At 38.0% G+C, this 20,921-nt stretch overlaps 1 protein-coding gene across 1 annotated transcript; it reads right to left on the bottom strand.

Moving 5' to 3' along the window:
* Positions 1-1,242: 1,242 nt before the first annotated feature.
* On the bottom strand, positions 1,243-19,282 carry glud1b (glutamate dehydrogenase 1b). The gene is made up of 13 exons (XM_026914964.3): positions 18,730-19,282; positions 15,415-15,495; positions 14,643-14,698; positions 13,619-13,682; positions 12,143-12,237; positions 8,238-8,417; positions 7,024-7,161; positions 6,793-6,930; positions 5,374-5,454; positions 5,039-5,162; positions 3,596-3,687; positions 2,858-2,920; positions 1,243-2,248 (listed from the first exon to the last, which is right to left on the bottom strand). Exons 1-13 carry the CDS (start codon positions 19,124-19,126, stop codon positions 2,129-2,131), a joined length of 1,629 nt encoding a protein of 542 aa, XP_026770765.1. The 5' UTR covers positions 19,127-19,282; the 3' UTR covers positions 1,243-2,128.
* Positions 19,283-20,921: the final 1,639 nt, after the last annotated feature.

Genomic DNA, 20,921 nt, shown 5'->3' with positions numbered 1-20,921 from the left:
ATTGTGCGTGGCAAAGGTTGAAGAACTGTGAGTGGTTGTGTTTTATGCTCAGGGGGTGTGTTTGGGAGTTTTGCGTCTATAAAAAGTATGCTGTTCTCTGGTTACACACAAACACACACAAAAACACTGACTTATCACTTGTTGACAGTAAGACTAAACTCACCAACATGGACTTTGCCAAGGGGGCCATTGATGGACAGGTCAATAAGGTCATCGATCAGGCAGGTGAGTCAGTAAATACATTTAAACAGGTATTTATGAATAAATTTACTATCATGATGTGAATAAAATTTAAATAAAATAATTAAAGAATTTATACAAATACTACTTGTAATGCAGTTAGATATGTTCTCTATATTATTATTATTATTATTATTATTATTATTATTAGAAATGTCTTTCCACTTTTTCTTTACACATTTTTCTGTTTCGATTAAAAATCTTACAAAACATGCTACAGTCCTGTGTGAAATTTGTAGATTGAGGGTGGTTTGCATGCTACTAAAAGTTTGCATGAAGTTTTGTGCAGTATCGATTTCTTAAAAGTTGTCTCACAGGATTACATTATTTGTAATATTAAAATCTTTTTTTTTAAAGCTGGGGTTGCCAAAGAGAAAATTGGTGAGGTCATTGGAGGAGAACAAAACAAGAACAAGAAACAGGCGGGAGGTAATTTTATTATCTTTGGCCAATATTTATTAAAAAAAAAAATAATAATAATCTCTGACTGTTTTGTATTAGCAAGGATCAAGCAGTTTCATTATCTTTGTAATGTATCCTAAAGCAGTGGTAGATTGTGTTACAGTTATAGGGTTGGAATAAAATTCTTCGTTATGATCAATGTGTACTGTACAATTATGACTGTAATTGCTGCAGGTATTGGCAACATGGTGAGCGGTGCGATTGGCAAAGCAGCAGCGGACCAAGTAGCTGGGAACGCAGCAGATAAGGCTATCCCTTTTACGAAGAAGCTGTTTGAATGATTTTCATTTATTTGCTGCAGAGTAAATCTCTTATAATGCACCTCCTCAAAAAGCAACCTTATCCTTCAGTCCTGTACGCATACCTGCAACCTACAGTGCTTTGTAGTACTTTCTATATCTAAACCAGACTTAAGCAAACAAACAAACAAATCCTGCTTCTGTTGTAATGGAACAAAAGCACTTTAGTTGTCTGTTTATATCACATGATTATTAATCCTGTGCATAAAAAATGTTTAATTAAACACCAATGGAACAAAAACGTGTTTCAATTTCTTTATTCTCAACAACAAAGAAAAGCAATACAAATTTTTCCAAAGCAAATTTCCACATGACGGTGTAGATGAGCTTTGTGAATGGTTTTGTTCCCCCATGAGCTACACTCACCTACACACACACACACACACACACACACACACACACACACACACACACACACACACGAATACACGCACACACGAACACGCGCACTTTTCCAGAGTGTCACAAAATCCACTGGGTTTAATATTCAGACATTTTAAATTGAAGATTTTTAGATTTAGAATGTCTCCAAGACAAATTGCTGAATAGGACCAGTGTGTTGGATGGATTTTTCCTATGTGAGGTATTTTATGAATGTTGAACCACTGGTATAAAGACAGAATTCCTGCGAGTATAAAACTCCTGCTCTAAGGTCAAAGGCATCTTTAGTGTTGTCTTTCAATACTTACAATGTGGAGTCACAAGCTTTGGGCCAACAAACAATATTAATAAATGAATCTAAATATATCTTGAGGGCTGGCGAATGAATACTGCCAATACTGCAAACATTAGTTAATGACAAAATTAGTACAAAACTAACAGTAATTTGAGATATTTGAACTGAATAACATCATAGCATGATGTACTCCATGACATAATTAGCAGCTTCTTTCTATGTCATACAGAACAGTAGTATACAGATGTTACAGCATAATTACGATAAACTATATGGAAAAACTTGGCAAAATATGAATGGGGTAATTTAATATTTCATTTCATTTACTTTAATAATGTGGGGATACTATAGGTGTCATTGTAAACTCAGAAAATGACAAAAGGCTGTGGTATGGGGCACAGGGTTGGTCTAAGGCCGGTATAGAGTGGCTGGTAGAGGGGAGATTGAGGATTTATGTGAAGGTCAGGCCAGCCTCATTGTACACTTTGAAGACCTTCTCAATGGCATTGACGTAAGCTGCTGTCCTGAGGTCCAAGCCCAGGTTGTACTTGTTGGCCGTACGCATAATTTGCTACAAAAGACAGAAAGAATTTTTTTCAATAAAAAATGATTTGTTCTTCTTGAATAACTACTAAGAACACATTGATTAAAGTAAGACTTTCTAATTGAAAGACAATTTGGACACAGATACTGAGAACTGCTAAAATAAGCTCAATATTAAGGGCATGAAAAGCCCCAGAGGCGTTTGTACACACAGTAATGATCATTCCACAGAGAAGACTCATACATGCCTGAAGTAGGGGTAGTGGCTCGATCACAATTATCATCTACTAAGCACATGATGTGTTGCTATTGTGTTGTTATATTAGGAAACTGGCTGTTTGCCAGACTTCATCTGCAATGACATCCAACTCTACTGCCGTCTACGAGCTCTTTTTTTAAATCATGTGTTTAAGGTTGCACAAACAGAGCTAATACCTCCTTTACACAAGAAAAGGAGTCATTGTAAAAAAAAAAGACCTCGTTTAAACAAACTTTTAGTTACATTTTTCACATTTTCTTTTTGTGACAACAAAGAAAGCATGACACACAGAAAACCCATACAGTAAATTCTCATCTTTGTGTCACATAAAGAATATTTTTATATATAGTGATGAAACTCTCACGCAGGATGACTTACCCTTGCAGATCTCTCCATTGTGTAGGCAAGACCAGAGTGCACAATGTCCTTCTCAGAGGCACCCTACACAATACAGAAAAGCTATATTAGACGAGTATATAACAGACCAGCACTCACTAATCATTTATCGAATAAATGAGACATGTGAAGTGGCTATATGTTCATTATTAGTTCATTAAAACTTAACGGATTAGAAAGGATTTCACAAGCGTGAAATCAAAGCATTGTGCAACAGTATCCTCCAGACTTGACGAATATAGCTAAAAGCCTTCAGCCAGTTGAAAACTACTATACACAAAATTATTTAACCTGTTTACTCAATATAAGTAGCTAAATGAAATAAAATAAGCTTATACCCTATCCTGAAAAGATTTTAACCACATGCATTTACACTTGCAGTCAACGCACCTCTGAGTGGCCCGACTGATATCCGTGCAGTAAAATGAAAAGTAAAGTGATCATGAAAAATGATTGGACGTGCAAATGTCACAGTAAGACATCTCTCAGTGAGAAACTCTTCCTCTTTTCAATATTTTTTGCTTGGACAGCATAAGACCTCTATTACGATCTCAATTATTCAGGTTTAGCCAATTTTTATGTCACACTTTTTATGTCATACAGTGCTCTGTAATTTCATTTAGCATAATTAATTCTTGGTTCATATTTAATAACTCTCTTAATGTGCTATGTTGTTTTCTAATGCACGCAAAGACACACAAAGATAGAACTGATACTCACTGCCACACGAGCCTGGAATTCTGCAGTGGGAACCACAGGGATGGGACCACCTTGCTTTCCAAACTTCCTCTCAAGACTTTCCTGCACAGACACTGGAAAACACGAATGCAAGAATTAGTGAAATGATGAGTATTTTCCTACCAAACACCTGCAGGAGGACTGAGACGGAGGTAATGCAGCAGTGTTCTGCAATAATCCGAGAGTATTAAAATATTCCCACACTGGCAGTAAGAATAAAGATATGCTTTACGGTATAGCTTTTGTATGATACAGTGTATTAACACTGTGATAAGAGCAATGAAATGGTCATGTACTTGCCTTATGAAACATTAAGCTGGGTGAACTATGAATTCTGCATGTAAAAATATTTGTTCATAGCCTACGCAGAACATCCTTAAAAATTAAATTTACCAGCTACTCCACACCGAGATATGATTTACCATACCAGAGTTTAAAGTAATAGTGCTTTTCTCCATTTTAATGATTCACTAACTCATTTTGAACAATAACCGAGACACAGATATGCAAGTCTTTCTAATTTCTGCTAAGATTTATTCTTTCATTCCTTCAAATATATAAAAGAATATCATAAATGATGGCATGAGACATGGCAATAGGCAGAAAAATTGACCATGACATGATCCTAATCATTTTCACACATACTATATGCTTCTATCTGTATACCGACACTGTAGTAAAAAAATATCCATATCATCAAAATTAGCAACAGGCCCCTCTGACAATGGTGGTCCTCCTCTTTCCTACTTTATATCTCTAATGTTCTACCAACAACAGCGAGCCAGTTTATATGATGTACATGAGAACCTAAGAGAGGGAAAAAACATCAAACAGAAAAATGTAAGCGACCTTGTGCTAACGCATAAGCACTTGCCACTGAGAAGGTAGGAATGTTCATGTTGCTGCAGGGCAAAAGGCACCACCCTGATGATTCGGGTGCAGACAAAGAGTCTAGGCTGAGTCACAGATTGTTGAACGTATGGATTGTTGTGTAAAATGGACTAAGAAGTGAATCTGGTTCTTTAGCTCTGCATTGTTAGGTTACTAATAAACAAAGATGCTCCAAAAAGCACATAATACATTTATTGAAGATGAATGAATGATTTAATGAATGAGGCATAGACAATGTCACCATCTGTTCTTATTCCAACACCACAGCCTATGCAGTACCTCCCTTAAAAACAAAACAAATTCAAATGAAAGAAGCAGCTCAAAATACAAGCAGTGATTGAAGTAACCCCTATTTTTCTCCTCCTTAATGACTCAGCTCAATCAGTGTGTCTAACGCAGACATGAAACTCTCTTCTAATTATTATTTGAAATAAGTCGTTAAAGCAAGGTGTATACTTGCTTTTAGTAATTAAAGCAGAGGTAATGCACATTGTGTTTTAGTGTAGTAAGTAAGGGAGTTTGTATAAGACTCACTCAGCAGGTGGTAGTTGGAGTCCCTCTCGTACTTGAAGGTCAGACGCCCGTAACTGACATGGTTCAGGTTCTTCAGCCACTCGAAGTAGGAGACGGTCACACCACCGGCATTCAGGTACATGTCCTATAGTTAGATCAGAAGTGAACTCGCTTAGCACAAAGTTCAATGACTAATTTATCACGTCAAACAACCTTTGAGATAAAAAACAATTTCAACAGAAGAACGTATTGACAGCATGTTCATGTTTCAGGAACATAAATGATACATGCTGTTAAAATCATACAGTAGCAACATCGCAGTGTTTAATTGAGGGCACGTTTGTGGAGAATCTTACCGGGATGACCATGATGTTCCTCTCCAAGAAGATCTTGTCAGCATCGGGTGTGGTGGGGCCGTTAGCTCCCTCAGCAATGATCTAAACCATCACAATACGCAGGTTAAGTGTGTATTAAGCTAAGCCCAAAGACAATGTTACAGATAGCATTATATAGTGATAGGTAGTGTACCAGGATAAATGAGAAACTAAAAATTGTAATGCGAAATGCAAAACCTCTGCACATACAATCATTACATGGTACCTGTGATTAAAGAGTAGTTACAAAATAAGTTGTGTACACAACATGCTGACAGTCACACCACCAAAAGGACTGTGATTTTGCCACATTGACCCTGTTCAGCTAGAATACGGTAAAACTCACAAACTGAATTACTGATAGTGAAGAACTGGCTAGGAAGTAATTGGTTTGAAGTGATTTATATGGTCTTTTTAATAGCACTTTAAGAACTAAGAGCTTCTTTTGCACTGCGGACAGACTCATTTGCGGTACAGATCTGGTGGCACAGTGGTTAAGGTTCTGGGCTACAGATCCAAAGGTTTTGAATTTGAATCACAGCAGCACCAAGCTGCCACTGAGCAAGGTCATTAGCGAGCTCTGCTCCAGTGGCATCGTATCATGGCTAACCCTGAGCTCCAGCTTCCTAACAAGAATATGTAAAGTAAGGATTTCACAGTACTGTACTTGTATACCGTAAATGCTTTCTTCTTTTTCTTTTTCTTGATCTTCTACAATACATTTCTTCATTAGTTCTCTGGTTTGTTTCACTGCATTTTACATAACTAATATATACTTTTTCAATTGTGTCGCATCTTAACTTCGTAAAAGACTCAAGTAAATTGTTAGATGTAAATTTAATTCAAACTAGTCTCAATCATTTTTGATTGAAATTCCATAAAAATGTGTGTACACTAATATGTACTTCTATATAACTGCAATACTGCAATATAAAATTTTCAATTTCATAAAATCACCCACTGTTTGCATTCTACACAGAAATTTCTGTTGTCTGGATCCTGAAGCTGTAATTCTTAGTAGGAGAATGAGTGAATAGTAGTGAATAGTTAAATGTAATGATTCTCTACCAGCCCCCTGTTTCCTGTGATGTGAGATGCTGGGTGTCATCAGGATTAATGGTTTTCATTAATTCCAGCAGGGAACATCAGATAAACATCCATTTAGATAAACAGTCTACCCTCGATGCCTACATTCTGAGTAGAATGGTCTGACAGTCACATTTATCAAACCAAAAACACCTTGGATAAAGACAGACACCAAATCCATAGACTTTCACTTGAACAGGCTTACATCACTGGAAGGGATTTTCAGGCCTAAATAGGAGAGATAATTAGCTATGGGATGTGCTTGACTTCACAGTGTGGAGATTTCAAAGCAGTGGGTTGGTACGCATCTCTGACCTTAGCCTTGATGTTGGGAGCGTTCTTCCGGGTAAGTTGTTTCTCTCCAGCGGCAGGGATGAGGATGTCACAGTCTGCCTCCAGGATGCTACCCTCATAGGGCTGAGCGTTAGGGAAGCCCACAATAGTGCCATGTTGCTGTGAGAAAAGCAGATAGACATCCATTTGTAATAGCACAGTCGAGCCACAAAGACAGCACCGAATAGGACTAAACATTTCTTCTGTGCTCACCAGTTTGTAGTCCTCGAGTTCCTTGGGGTCGATGCCATTAGGATTCCAGATGTTTCCGTCAATCTCAGCAATACCCACGCATTTAGCACCGTAACGGTGGAGGTAACGCATAGAGTGCAAGCCAACATTTCCGAAACCCTGAGAAAGAAAAGAAATTCTTTTAAATAATGTAAGCCATTTTTCTTCTGTGTGGTGTGGAGAATAACTGCTATTGACAGTAACAGAAAGAAAAAAATTTACAATCTGCTCAGAAGCAGCAGGAGGTGATAATCAAATAAACATGTACTGTTTGAGGAAAAGGACTTAATTATCAGTTTCTGTATTACTATTTGAATTATTAGATTATGTATTATTATTTGAATTGATAGACTACTGGGAAGCTGTTTAAAGATATCTTATTTGCTAATGAATCAGCATTTCTACATGCTTAGTTTGTAAATGATCTCTGGTGCCACCATGTGTTCTCTATGAGTTAAAGCAACCACTCAGATATGTTTTTATCATCATTGCACAAAGTACAAGAGCAATGAAATTTAATTTAGCATCTATCAGAAAGTGTAACTGTCCCTTTAGAGGGAAGTTTCAGCATTAGCTTCATGTGCATAAATCTACATTACTGTTCACCATGTCCTTTTAATGCACTCCTCCTGCAGTCCCTTCTCTGTATGAGAACTGTGTAACAGTAAATGTAACAGTAAATCTCAGACAGTTTAATACAAGGCAATAATCCCTATAGAAAAGCACCAGATTAGTCAGTGTGTAAAAAAGAGGAATAGTTAGGGATTTCTCCTTCACATCACAGGTCGCAGCAGATTTATCTCCAATGCAATTAAGAGCAAACGTCAGTGGATAAGAGAAAGAGTCATTGTCTGCTACTGTTCTCTGACACTGATTCTTAATCTTGAGAACAGACAGCAGCTGGAGTTCAATACTCTGAGACAGGCACCCAGAGCAAAGACGAGTGGATTAGACAGAGAGGAAGCACCATGAGGAAACCCAGAAGGAACTGAGAGTTATATCTGATGCTGATGTTTAACTCTCTATTCCTGTTTGAAACCAGTGAGCATTACAGAAAAAAAAAGATAAATTCAACACAAAACTCTACATAATGCACATGTTTATATACCCTAGTGTATCCTTTGGGTGATTAACAGATTTTTCTTTTTAAATTAACAATACATATTGCTTCTAAACCATTCTTTTACACACTGTACCTGGATGATGAAGGTCTTGTCAGCGAAGCCTGGCGTCAGTCCGAGCTTGCTCATGTAGGATGCCTCGTTGATGAAGTTCTCGATGCCGTGGAAAACTCCACGCCCTGTGGCTGACACTCTGCCGTGGATTCCTCCCTGGCTGATGGGCTTCCCCGTCACGCAGGCATGAGCGTTAATGTCCTTTATAGAGAGAAATACACTATACACATTAATATACTATGTATAATTACAAAAAAGCATATACAATTACAATACTGAAACATGTACTACCAAATTCACTGTTCTACACATGAGTACCTAAGATTATGTTAATATAAGGGAAAAAAGGTAGACTGCAGTGGGGGAAAATCATCATGGCATAGTGAAACATCTACACCTGAGTAGCTGGATGAGTGTTTGTTGAGGTATACACACAGGCATGTTGAAAAATGACACAGGTCTAACATTCAGATGAAATCCACGGTGGCTTCTCTCAGGCTCTCAGTTAAACTAAAACGATTTGCCAGAGACAAGGCTGAACTACAAATCCCAGAAGTCCATGCAAGTAATTCCATGATTGGGGTGCCACTGGGGTGTCTCACTGATTTTTACATTTACAAATAGGTATGTAAAGCAAAGGTAAGAGACATTTTAAACATAGTTAAAGTGTTCTTTACATCATCACATGCATTTTTTAGATAAATAACTTTAAAACACATAAAAAACATTAATAAAACCTAGAAAATCTACAGCATTTAGAAAAAAGCAGTTTGTCTGTCCCAGCCCACTACAACACCACTTTACCTTGAAATATAATCATTAAAATACCTTGATATTATTGATATCATGATATTATTTTTTGCATTATTTGAACACCTCATGCTTGAAGCATCCTTTTCCATATAGGTTATGAAAAAATGTCCATTTTACACATTCACCCCTATAAAATATTTCACGAGTCATATGTTCAACAGGAAGTTGCATCATCCAAATTTCCTGAAGATCATGCGAAGAAGAAAAGTAAGTTCTTCTGATTTTTCCCCTAATTTTCAATGATATTGTGATCTTTACCAATGAGGCCATTTTGAAAGCACAACCCTGTTATCCAAATGATAGCTACATTATTCATTCAAGTTACTTTTAAGTAAATTATCAGAATGTCCTTACTGTCTTCATGCCATTTGCATGGATGCTAGTTAATACATTTTGCACATTTCATAGTTCTTTGCTAAAAAGTGAACACTATTACTTTCAACCATGTTACTAATTTAAGAGAAAAATGTAGCCACTGTCAGCAAAGAACTTATAGATGATTGCCTGAAACGGGTTAATGCATTTTTTGAATGCATGTTTTCTTTAATTAAGTGTTGAAAAATTATTTTAAAAAGTTTTATTTTTAAGAGTCACCAGGGCTAAATGGCACACCAACTGCGGAATCATCCATGCACTACGGGTCAAATGTGACAGACAGTCAACTAAAAGCATGGCTACTTCCTATGGGAAAGGCATGAGGAATGGGTCTATTTACATGACCATATGGAACCTTATATTGGAACCTGCCCTTAGGGGCAACTAAGGACAGAGGACATGTAGTCACAGGGCTATACGACACGAGAGAAGTACAAAACAGCTATACCACCTTGACTAACCCTCACATGAGGTCAGCAGCCATCTAAATATAAACTACCTTTATTATATAGAATCAGATACAATAAAAATATACTAGATTATCGATTTATTGTACTAGACTACAGTGAGGATTTACATAGCTGAAAAATGCTTGAAAATGCTGAAAAATAACTAATGGCTAAAAAAATATTAAGAGCTACATTTTAAGACTTCATGCAGGAATTTATACATTATTCTTTAACCGTGTTATTCATTTTCATTCATTTATTCCAAGCTGGTCAATATGACAATAATCTTTCACAATATCGTAACACCAAACACTAAGAGTATTACAGGTTTTGTCAGTACTTTAACACAGACCACAGTCACTCACAGCTGATTGGATGTCGAAGTCTATTTTTGTGCCATTTTTTAAAATTCTACCTCTTTGTCCTCAACAGATAATTGATTGTTATTTGCAGTTTCGCTGGTAATTTGGTAGTAAACCTAAATGCTATGATAAATATAACTGTAATGACTCGTGATATATTTTAGTCATATCGCCCACCCATAATTCTATTTATTCACTCTTCTTTTCCCTCTACCAGTGCTTACAACATGCCTGTTTGTCTTTTTAAACGCTGTCCTCACTCAAACCTGGATCAACTCCAGCCCACTTAGATCCTTTCCACAGAATCATTAATCACTTACTGTTCACCTGTGGGTCAGCACCACACTGTCTCTCTGCCATTTCAAATGAAGGAACACTTTAACAGAAACACTGCCCACGGCCATCGAATTACCCAGATCTGTCAGAAATCAGCTCTTTGAACAAAGCCAAAAATAACCTGGAAAGCTTTGTATACAAGCAAGGACCATGTGGCTTTTAAAAATCCCAGAGGTCACAAAGAAACATAAGGACCATCATCCTTGTATATGGGACATGTCCTATTCAGAGGCTGAGCTGAACAATGGCTCCTATTGTTCATCTGAGTCAACTGAATACACAAGCAAATGCATGTTTATCCTGTGCACAATGCAGGGGGCTCAAATGTGAATAAAACACACTATACATACAATCTATCCGGCTAAACTGGCTAAAATGCGAAATCTATCTCTGCACTAAAGAGATTACATGAAGTGGCACATCATGCACATGAATTGCTTGTGCTGGCTTCATTGTATTCAAGCACAGCGAAATAAGAACGACAGCTGTTTCTTCTCCTCTCCACTGCCGAGCTGAGCACAGGGACACATCCTGCTATGAAACACTTACAGATGCTGTTCTGCACGCTTCGGTTTTCGCATGCTAATAGGAAATTGTGCTGTGTTAAAAAGAAAGTTTTCCCAAGCTGCCACGGCAACAGCACTGCCAGTGCATGAACTCTGTGTAAGAACTGTACAAGAACATTGAAAACAAACATGTCTATGGAGAGAAAGTGACAAAAAGGAAAGGATTAAGAAAATAAGGATTAAGAAATATCATATCTTGATACATAAAAACATTTTGGGGAAACTGGGGAAAAAAAAAGCAAAAAAAAAACAAGTTTAATTAATATTTCTCAGATAATTTGCTTCTTTCTATAAACACAAAGAGGATCCAGGCTTAAAATAAAGAAAATTATCTGCCACTAAAATAATTTCAAGAAAAACTTCAGGCTTACTGATATTTTGACATTATGAACCTTCATTCGGCATGGACAATTATTTGGCATCATTATCTTCACATTATCTTATCTGATTTGGGTAATAGAAATAAAATAAAAGCTTACATGGTGTGTTGTATTCATGCCCTAATGTCAATAGTGTATCGTGTGACTCCAGAGAAGAGTGTAACTTAATTCATGCCAGCTGCTGCTCTCTATCAGTGGGTGTACCATCATTAATGTTCCAAACAAATCACTAATACAAATATTAATATGAACACATGTTGCCTGGAGATGCATTTTAAACGTTTGTTTATTCAGACAGAAATCTATGTGGCTGTAACTTACTGAGGCAAACATTACAAAGCCTGTCTGACAAAGCCAGTGTTAATATGTACATATAACTGGAGCTGTTTACACTGCTCTAAGTTGAAAGGGCTTTTCTGCCTAGGTGAACGTTTATATCAGTCACTGTTTGCTGATGACATTACTGTTTGCAGGGCTTGTTGCTTGGCTAAAAAAAAAAAAGTCTATGAATATAGAAGTTCTGTGTAATGGACATTCTGTGCTGATGACATTACTGTTTGCAGGGCTTGTTGCTTGGCTAAAAAATAAAAAGTCTATGAATATAGAAGTTCTGTGTAATGGACATACTCATGCACAGTGACTTACAGTGTGAGCAATAGTGTTAGCGTAAGTATCAGCAATCCAGGACATCTCCCTCTCGCCAGTGCTCATGTCAGGGGCAGGGACATCAACACCGGGTCCTGAGAGGATACAGAAAAAGACATGAGAGGCTTTATTATAACCTGACAGCTACACAACAGTGGCACAGAGGTGCTGAGGTCGGAATACACACACACTGCCCATGTGAACCGGTATACCAGATACACTCACAGCACAAACAAAGGCAACACGAGTGTATATCAGCTTCATTATGCAGGATGAAATAACTAATGTGTGGTTAAATTACTTACTTAAATTACTTATTACTCATATCTTCATTTAAATCAACAAGTTATATAAATAATTAATCTAAATTGTTTATCTTTATAATATAGACATATAAAAGTAATACACAATAATAAATAATAAATACAATCATGGCACTACACTAAGTAATTAAGTTTTAATACTGTTATTATATTTAATATTTTTGTTTAGTGAGACACTTTTGTTTGAGGCCAAAATGTTGCTTCTGAAAGTCTCAATTTGTGGCCAGTTTCAGTGAAATTTCTTTTTTCTTTCTCCCAATTTATTTGCATCTTTGCTTATATTTTGTAATTGTAGCCTACTGTATATTACAATGACAAAATTAATTACAATGACAATATTACAAGGAAAAGGTTGCAGTAATAGGCCACAGAAGAGCAGGAGATATGACAGTCAGCTCAATATTATTGCTCAGAATATGGATATCTCCAATATCTCACATAGCTCTGAAACTATCATAACAAAACTTAATCACGATATTTATATTTTATTGTTATATTGCTCAGCCGTAAGGGTCTGGTTTAAGAGAATGTTACTAATTTATTAATTACTCTCAGCTCATTGCTCATCTTGATGTCGTATGAGAGTTTCAAGACTGAACCTTGAGACAGTTCAGCATTCCTGCCACTCCAATATGCGCTGTTTCTAATCCCTGCTTCACTCTAATCTTCACTCTGCTACTGCCACCTGTCATGGCGGGGGTCACTGATGAGGCGTCCAAATAAATACATTTCCAAAAACAGCTCTGGTGGAGGAGGTAAGCAGGAGGTCATTTCCGAACAAAACACAGGGAGAAAAGCTTTTCCAGGCCAGGAGAACCAGGAGAAGTTAAAGAATGTTTAAAGAGGTGCTAAACAGCTTTTCACGTCTACCCCAGAATTACAGGCCGTGTTACTGTAAATGCAGAACCTAAGGGTATACCTCCTCAGGTATGTATTTGGTAATACATCCATGACCATTTATCAGAGATCAAAGGGCAGTTTTTATCAGGATTGAAGCTTGCTCTACAAACAAAACGGTGTGCTTAAAGGGCAACATGACTTATTTGCTAAGCAATAAAGCCACTGGGATGGATTTGGCACTACCTGGAGCTGAATGATTTGTAAAGCAGTTGTTTGAGTAAGAGCAAATATAATTAGTGTTAATGCTACTCACCAATGAATCCCTTTTTGGCAAGCTCAATGGTGAATCTTCTTGTGATTTTCTCCAACTCATTGTCCTACACAGCATCAACGACCAAATTATCAAAATAAAATCATATACAAATCATAAAAATAAATTGTATGGACAGATAAAAGTCAGCTAAGATATTCTTTTCATTGGGATCAAAAAAATAGTAATGTGATACGAGATATAAAAATGTTGTATGCACTTCGCATGTCAATTACCAAAACTAATAAACCCAGCTAGTTTGTTCCAGCAGATTTGCTACTTCAGCCATAAAGCTAAAGAAGCAAACCACTGTCTCTCTGATCAGCACTTTCACTCTGAAGGGCACAAAGACTCCTTAGCTAGCAGAGTGCAAAATTTCAGAGAAGAACTCCTTTACTATTGCTTCTGACAAAATTAGCCGTGTTGAATGACTAACAGAATGACGTCCATAATATAAATAAACTTTTGAAAGTTATGCGTATCTTTTTTTCATTTTCAAAATGTTCAGATTTCAAGCATTACGAACTAAATAAAAGACAAAAAGAGCAAATTAGTCTGCTTGTATTTTAGACCACAGGCTGAATAGGGATCTAAAGAGAGATATTGGAAAGTACATTTAGGATGAAGAAGAGGTCTAAATGCACCTCCTCTGTCTCTGTATTGATCCCCAGAGCAATCTGCTCCCTCCATTAAGTCAAAGATGTGAGAAATATATCGGCTATAAAAAAAAAAAATAGAGAGATGCACGTCTGCAAGAACAATCTTGAATCTTATGGATTCAGGAATACAGTCAGGATATGGAATCTGAGAAAAGATGATCTGTGGACTGAATTCAGATTGTAGGGCGCAAGCTGCCTGGAGTTTAGACTCAACCTACAGACATTTCTGTTATACAGAAATAAATACTATCATTTATTATAACATCATAGAGCTACAGAAGGAAACAGTGAGAAAAAGAGAGAAAAAAACAGTTACTAAGACATTTATGCATTGGTTACTATTCATTTCCTTGGAGTGTTGTACTTACAGAGAAATTTTTAGGGTTGATTTTGACTCCAGCTTTGGCACCTCCAAACGGCACATCTGGGGAAGAATTACAAAACATTTCGATTTTTTTTTTTAAATAATAGCACACAGACAATAATGGCATCTGAGTTTGCATGGTGAGTGAGCTGCAACAGAATATGCAGGATTGAGCACAAAGCAGAAAAGTTTATTTCCATCATGGACCTTATTCTATTCTAACAAAATTTCTATCATGCGTGCACCCTCAACAACAACTCAGCAAGTTGCTGGGCAACATTTCAGCTAGGAGATGCAGTGGATGTAAAAGATATTATTCAAATCCGACTAGCGTCTTTATTTTCAACAATTTGCAATTGTTGAGAAATAGTGCAATATACTACTGGTTATATACCTTTACATGTTTTGCACATACCTGCACACAACAACTCTGTTGTACATATGTAATACTGTGTATTTATTATATTGTTATTGTATTTACTTTTGTATACTGTTGTACTCTTTTATATGGTTATACTTTTATATCTTTTTCCTTACATGTTGTATCCTGTTGTGTGCTGCACTGCACGTAAGTACCGGAACCTGAAGAGTGTATTGCAGCAGCAGAACTATTGCGAATGTCAGTAAGGAAATTGCTTTTTTCCCCTTCTCCGATTGTTGAACCCACTTGTCTGTCGGGCAATTGCAAATAAAACACTAATGTCCTTACATGAAATCTGCTTGCCCCAGGCGCCCAAACTACTGATTTGTCCACCATTAATTGTAGAGCCACTTACCCACAACAGCACATTTATAGGTCATCAGCGAGGCCAAGGCTTTAACTTCATCCACAGACACATCTGTGCTGTACCGGATACCTAAAAAAAAGACAACAAAAGAAACGCAGAAAAGTCAGTATTATTAAAGGGAAACTACAAAAGACTGAATTTTCTTTTTACTACTTTCACCTGTTCTAATATGGAAGTTAAATCACTGTTAATAACTGGACTAATAACTCACTCTAATTAAAACAGCTTCATGTAATTGCTACAATCAGCACAGTAATCGGACTGAAGGAAATGTTCTTGCCGTGCTAAATAATTCTCACTCCTGTAGTAGCTGCTGCTTTGTAAAAGCCAGACGACAGAGAGAAAGAAAAAAAACATCACTACGGCCATTTATTCTTTTGAATGAGGCTAATAAGATTAGCAGAATAGAAACAGCAGACTGATCTCCATGCAGAATACTAGTATATGCTGAAAACACTGAGTTTTAGCTCGTGATTCAACAATGATTCAGTTATACAAAATACAATTATTGTGCAGACAAGCGTGATTGCACTCGAGGTACAGAATGGATTAGAGAAGCAGACTTCACTATTATATCACTGACACACATCCATTAGAATCCAAGGCTGCTACGGCAGGTCTGCGTAAGATAGACAAAAATAGCATACTACACATTTATTGCTTCACACCGCAACTGTCATGCAATCTCTTAAAACAAACAAGTAAAACCTGTGATGTGACACATTCGTCTGGCCAAAATTTAAGGAGTGGCTTGTTCTATTTAAGGGTTAGAGCTGTAACTTGTCAGCTGTAACTTGTCAGCTGTAACTTGTCAGCTGTAAGAAAAGCTGTGACTCAATAATACAAGAGATTTAATTTGGTTTCTGGCTCGGAAATTAGTGCTGTAACCAGCAGAAATACTCAAATCTAACCCTTTAATGATGGCAAATGATGTGGCATATGAAGGTTCAACAAAGAGCATATCATTTATTTGAAATTTTTACCTCTGAGTGCTAAAGCCCTCTGTGTGTGTGTATGTGTGTGTCTGAAGCAGCTAATCTCCTAAGCAAGACCATCATAAATCAACAGATCAAATCCATTTTCACAGGTCGGCATTGTGCAACACAGGACAGCAACTTCTATTTCAGATAGAAATGAACCTGGGAGACATTGTGTTATACTGTCAATAAAATATACGTCAATAAAATAAAGGACAGATATGCTATTGCATCGGTACACATAGCCCAATGAAGATTTTTCTTTCTGTGTACTGGAGTGACTACATGCAGCCTTTCAGTGACATTTTGAACAAGTGCAAACCTCAGTAATGTACTGCATGATAACATAGTGAAAAAAAAATGATCAAAAACAATAGAGTTTAATTCAAGATCCAACATTTACAAACAAGTCCCTCTGAAATGATGTGTCCTGAAACATGCACATTCTAGAAAGGACTACTTTGGACGACATGGAAAGAGCGGGAGAGAGGTTGATAGGCGAGGGCGAGAGAGAGAGAGAGAGAGAGAGGGAGGAATGACTCAGCACTGAGCTCTTCTGCTTGCCATCTCCTGGATAACCACAAGTCTGGACACTCACTCAACTTAGCTTAAAGTCATGTTCACATCATGGAGTCGCTCTTGTTTATTTCCTTGTTTGATCTTATGCCAGAAATTTGCTGATTACATGATTCCAAATGCTTGAGCAACCTGTAGGACATTGGATTATCACTGTTGCAGAAGACTTAATTGCACAGCAAGCTTGCTTTGCTTTTTGCAGACCCACAATGAGCAACTATCAGCCAAATACCTATATAATTAAAAGAGTATAGGAATGAAATGAACAGCTAGTTTTACACAAATGCCAAATAGTATTATAGGTCTGTCTGGCTTCTCTTGTACAGTGAACAGTCTGATTTACAAAAGTCAGGATACGGTCAAACCTGAAAATAATCTTTAGATCTTTTTCGCAAGCTAGAAAACTCTTACATAACCTGCCTGAACATGGAAACGGCTACCCTCGTGAGCCAGATGCCCATGCACTCTGACGCATGCTGGTTAGAAATGCATTTGTGTCATGCAGCTGACAAAATACGAGTGCCTGGGCCAGTACGATCCACCCTCCCCCAGCCCACCCTCGTAAAAACGCCCTCTGGATAGCCTACGTCACGTCCTCAACTCAAATTTTACCCACAGCCCATTGCGGTGTTCTTCCTCCCACACCTCGTATCCTCGAGCACGGGAATGCACCACTGTTCCTTAACATCAGAGCAACATGCATTACACACCTTTGTATTCCAGTGAATGGAATGGGTTTTGAGCTACTCTCTTATTGAGTTATTAATAGAGTCTGAAGGACACAAGAGCTCTGTGCTGATGTCTTCATGCTCTGTTACAGACGGCTAACATGCTTTATAGCAGTGTTCTGTCCATTCATTTTTTACTGTACCTGATCTCAGTGCTCTCAGTCATATTAATCAATGCAGTCATAAATCAAACACACACCCACACTCTCTCACACACACACAGATCCAACCAAGTGCTATTTAAGTGTCTTCTGACAAAGGGATATGTTTGAGGGTTTTTTTTAAAATTGAGTTTAAGGCATTTTGGAGTTTTGGAGCAATTTGGTCTTGTAGCTCTTCAATGCCATAGGGACAACTCCATGTCCTTGTATCCATGTCTCCATGTACCAGGACAGTTAGGTTTTTAAACATCACCTTGAGTTCTCACATTCTGAAAAGGGATTAGACTATATAATAGAAAGAATGGTACAAATATATACATACATACATACACACATTATATATATATATATATATATATATATATATATATATATATATATATACAGTATATATGTGTGTGTGTGTGTGTGTGTGTGTACTATATATAATATTATAAAAACTACTATATAAACTATATTTTGCACTATATATGGTGTAAGTAGTAACAACAATACTGAAGTTATCAAAACCAAAGCTATTTGCCAGTTCCTGAAACTAGCTCTCTTGTTCCCGGAACTAGCAGGGAGACCCTGGCCGCGTCCTGATTACCCCTTACTGAAGGTAGAGTGCACTGTGTAAGGTGCACAAACCTTTATGCCATACCCTAAGTAGTGTTCGAGTGTAGTGCGTGAGGAGGATTTGGAACGTCCTTGTCTTGCGGTACAATTAACGGTATAGGGCTATGCTAGCTCCCAGACAGGCATTCTGTATGCTGGAGGTTATGTCCCAAACTTAATTCTATGTAAAGGAAATGAGTGTATTTGTAAACCGCGGGAATGTGAATGTATTTGTAAATAAAGGCATAAACAAACATGTTATACCTCCTTTGCAGGGAGTTCTGTGCTGGCTGTGCTGCGCCCGGTAGCCCTCGATAACCTCCCACTCTCCGTTGTCTCTCTTGATGGGGAAAGACACGCTGAGGACGTGGTTGCACGGCTTGATGATCTTGAGGATCCCCCGGACTCGGTGTCTCTTCTGCTCGGGTGTCTCTCTCGTCTTCAGGTCCTCCACCAGCTTGTTCTCCACTATGGCGGCGCCGCGGTCAAAGAAGCCCTCCACCATCCTGAAGAAGTTGGGGTCGTCCTCTTTATCCGCGGCGTCGCTGTAGTGCCTTAGCCGCATTACAGACGCTGAAGCCGGCATCGCTGCCTCCACGCACCCCGCCGCCAGAGCGCTGCCTGCTCCGCGGCTCACAAGCTCGCCAAAATACCGGTACATTTCGACCAGGGAAAGCGGGTGTTGTTTAAAATGGAAGAGAAGAGATTAAAATAAACAAAGAGGCCTGCAAAGGAAACGAAAACAGGGGGAAGTGAACGAGGACTGCACGAGCTCCTCTGTGAGCCTCATTCAGTATTGAAATGACAGCGCTCGTGCCATCCCCCCTCGCTTTAAAAGGCACCGCGAAGTGCGCAGAGCTAGTGCACTTAGCACTAAGGGCACTAGGGGGCGCGTCTCTAGGGGTGGAGCACCTGCCCCTGATACACTATACTGTACAGTCAAATCTGTGTGGACACCTGACCATCACACCCATACTGTATATGTGCCTGCTCCAAACTTTTCCAACAAAGGTGGAAGCACACAACTGTATAAAATGTCTTTGTAGCTTTAAGATTTCTCCTCACAGGAACTAAGGAGCCGGTTCCAACATGAAAAAAGCTCCTGTGCACAAAGCATGACAATGCTCCTGTGCACAAAGCGAGATGCATGAAGACATGAAGAAGGTTGGAGTGGAAGTCTAGTGTCCTGCACACAGCCCTGATCTCAAGCCCACTGAACACTTTTGGGATGAACTGGGACTCTGACTGCACTCCAGACCTCCTCACCCAACATCAGTGCCTGATCTCACTAATGCTCTTGTGGCCGAATGAGCAAATCCCCACAGCCACAATCCAAAATCTAGTGGAAATCATTCTCATAAGAGTGGAGGTTATTGTAACAGGAAAAGGGGACTAAATCTGGAATGCGATGTTCAAAAAGCAGATATGTGTTTGATAGTCAGGTGTCCACAAAATTTCAGCCATATACAGGGTGTCTCAAAAGTCTCCATACATAGGGGGCTGTGTTTGCCAGTACCATGTCAGTTGTGCCTTCGTCAGTGGATGTTCGTGGACGTCCACTTCTCGGTTGGTCCACAACACTTTCAGTCTTTTTGAATTTGTTAATAAGTTTGGCAGCAGTGTCGTGCGTGATGTGCTTGCCATGTTTCCTGTTAAAGTCAACCTTGCAACAGCTTCCTGAGAATGATTTATGCATGCAGCTATGAGAATTATTTCAATACGTTCTTCTTTTGTCAAAGGCATTCTTAAAGGCTGAACAATATATATATATATATATATACATATATATATATATATATATATATATATATATATATATATATATATATATATATATATATATATATAAACTAACTATGAGAAATTTTGGAAAACATTTTGCTAAAAAGTGTTAATTTCCCTATGTATGGAGACTTTTAGGACACCATGCAGTGTAGTTCTCCTGACTGTGGTGATATATCATGTACACTGTAGAGTGTGATTGGGTGTTAAACTGTTGGGTCCAGGGTGGGTTGCTAGGTTTGGGGGTTCTTCTGCTAGTCTAGAGAGTGTATTGAGATATAGCACTGATGTGTACTCAATAAAGTTAAGACTGTGAGTTTACGCCGTCGTCTGCTCCACTGACCATGTCATTTTCAGAGGTATACTGTGTAGTCCTGGGTTAGAAGGAGGGGGATGCAGTAAACACTAAAAAAAAAAAAAAACATTTTCGATGGAGTCCTGTCACAAATCACTTATCTCATGTCCCTTGTAGGAACTGTGAAATGGTTCCACAGGGCCAACATTTTATTTTATTTTTTTCCAATTTTTCAATTTTTCAACGTTTTTTTTTTTGTGAAACATTTTGTTGTGGCCGAAAACTGAGATTGCCGCTTTTGCTTGTTTTCAGCCAAAATTTTGGTGCATGCCTAATAAATATGTACTTAAGTAACGTTAGCTAAGTTGAACATACACTG

The sequence above is a fragment of the Pangasianodon hypophthalmus genome, chromosome 12, assembly GCF_027358585.1.
Source record: "Pangasianodon hypophthalmus isolate fPanHyp1 chromosome 12, fPanHyp1.pri, whole genome shotgun sequence".
Taxonomy (NCBI): Eukaryota; Metazoa; Chordata; class Actinopteri; order Siluriformes; family Pangasiidae; genus Pangasianodon; species Pangasianodon hypophthalmus.
The sequence above is the reverse complement of the archived record's forward strand: the minus strand, read 5'-3'. Positions and strand labels throughout refer to the sequence as shown.

Bases quoted from the DNA above. Each gene is read 5' to 3' on its own strand.
- glud1b (XM_026914964.3), bottom strand. From the start codon at position 19,126: ATGTACCGGTATTTTGGCGAGCTTGTGAGCCGCGGAGCAGGCAGCGCT. The intron at 7,162-8,237 runs GTACAGTGTGTA...TTTCTTTCTCAG, and splicing joins ACAAGACCTTCATCATCCAG to GGTTTCGGAAATGTTGGCTT. The intron at 5,455-6,792 runs GTCAGAGATGCG...GTGATGGTTTAG, and splicing joins CTCCCAACATCAAGGCTAAG to ATCATTGCTGAGGGAGCTAA.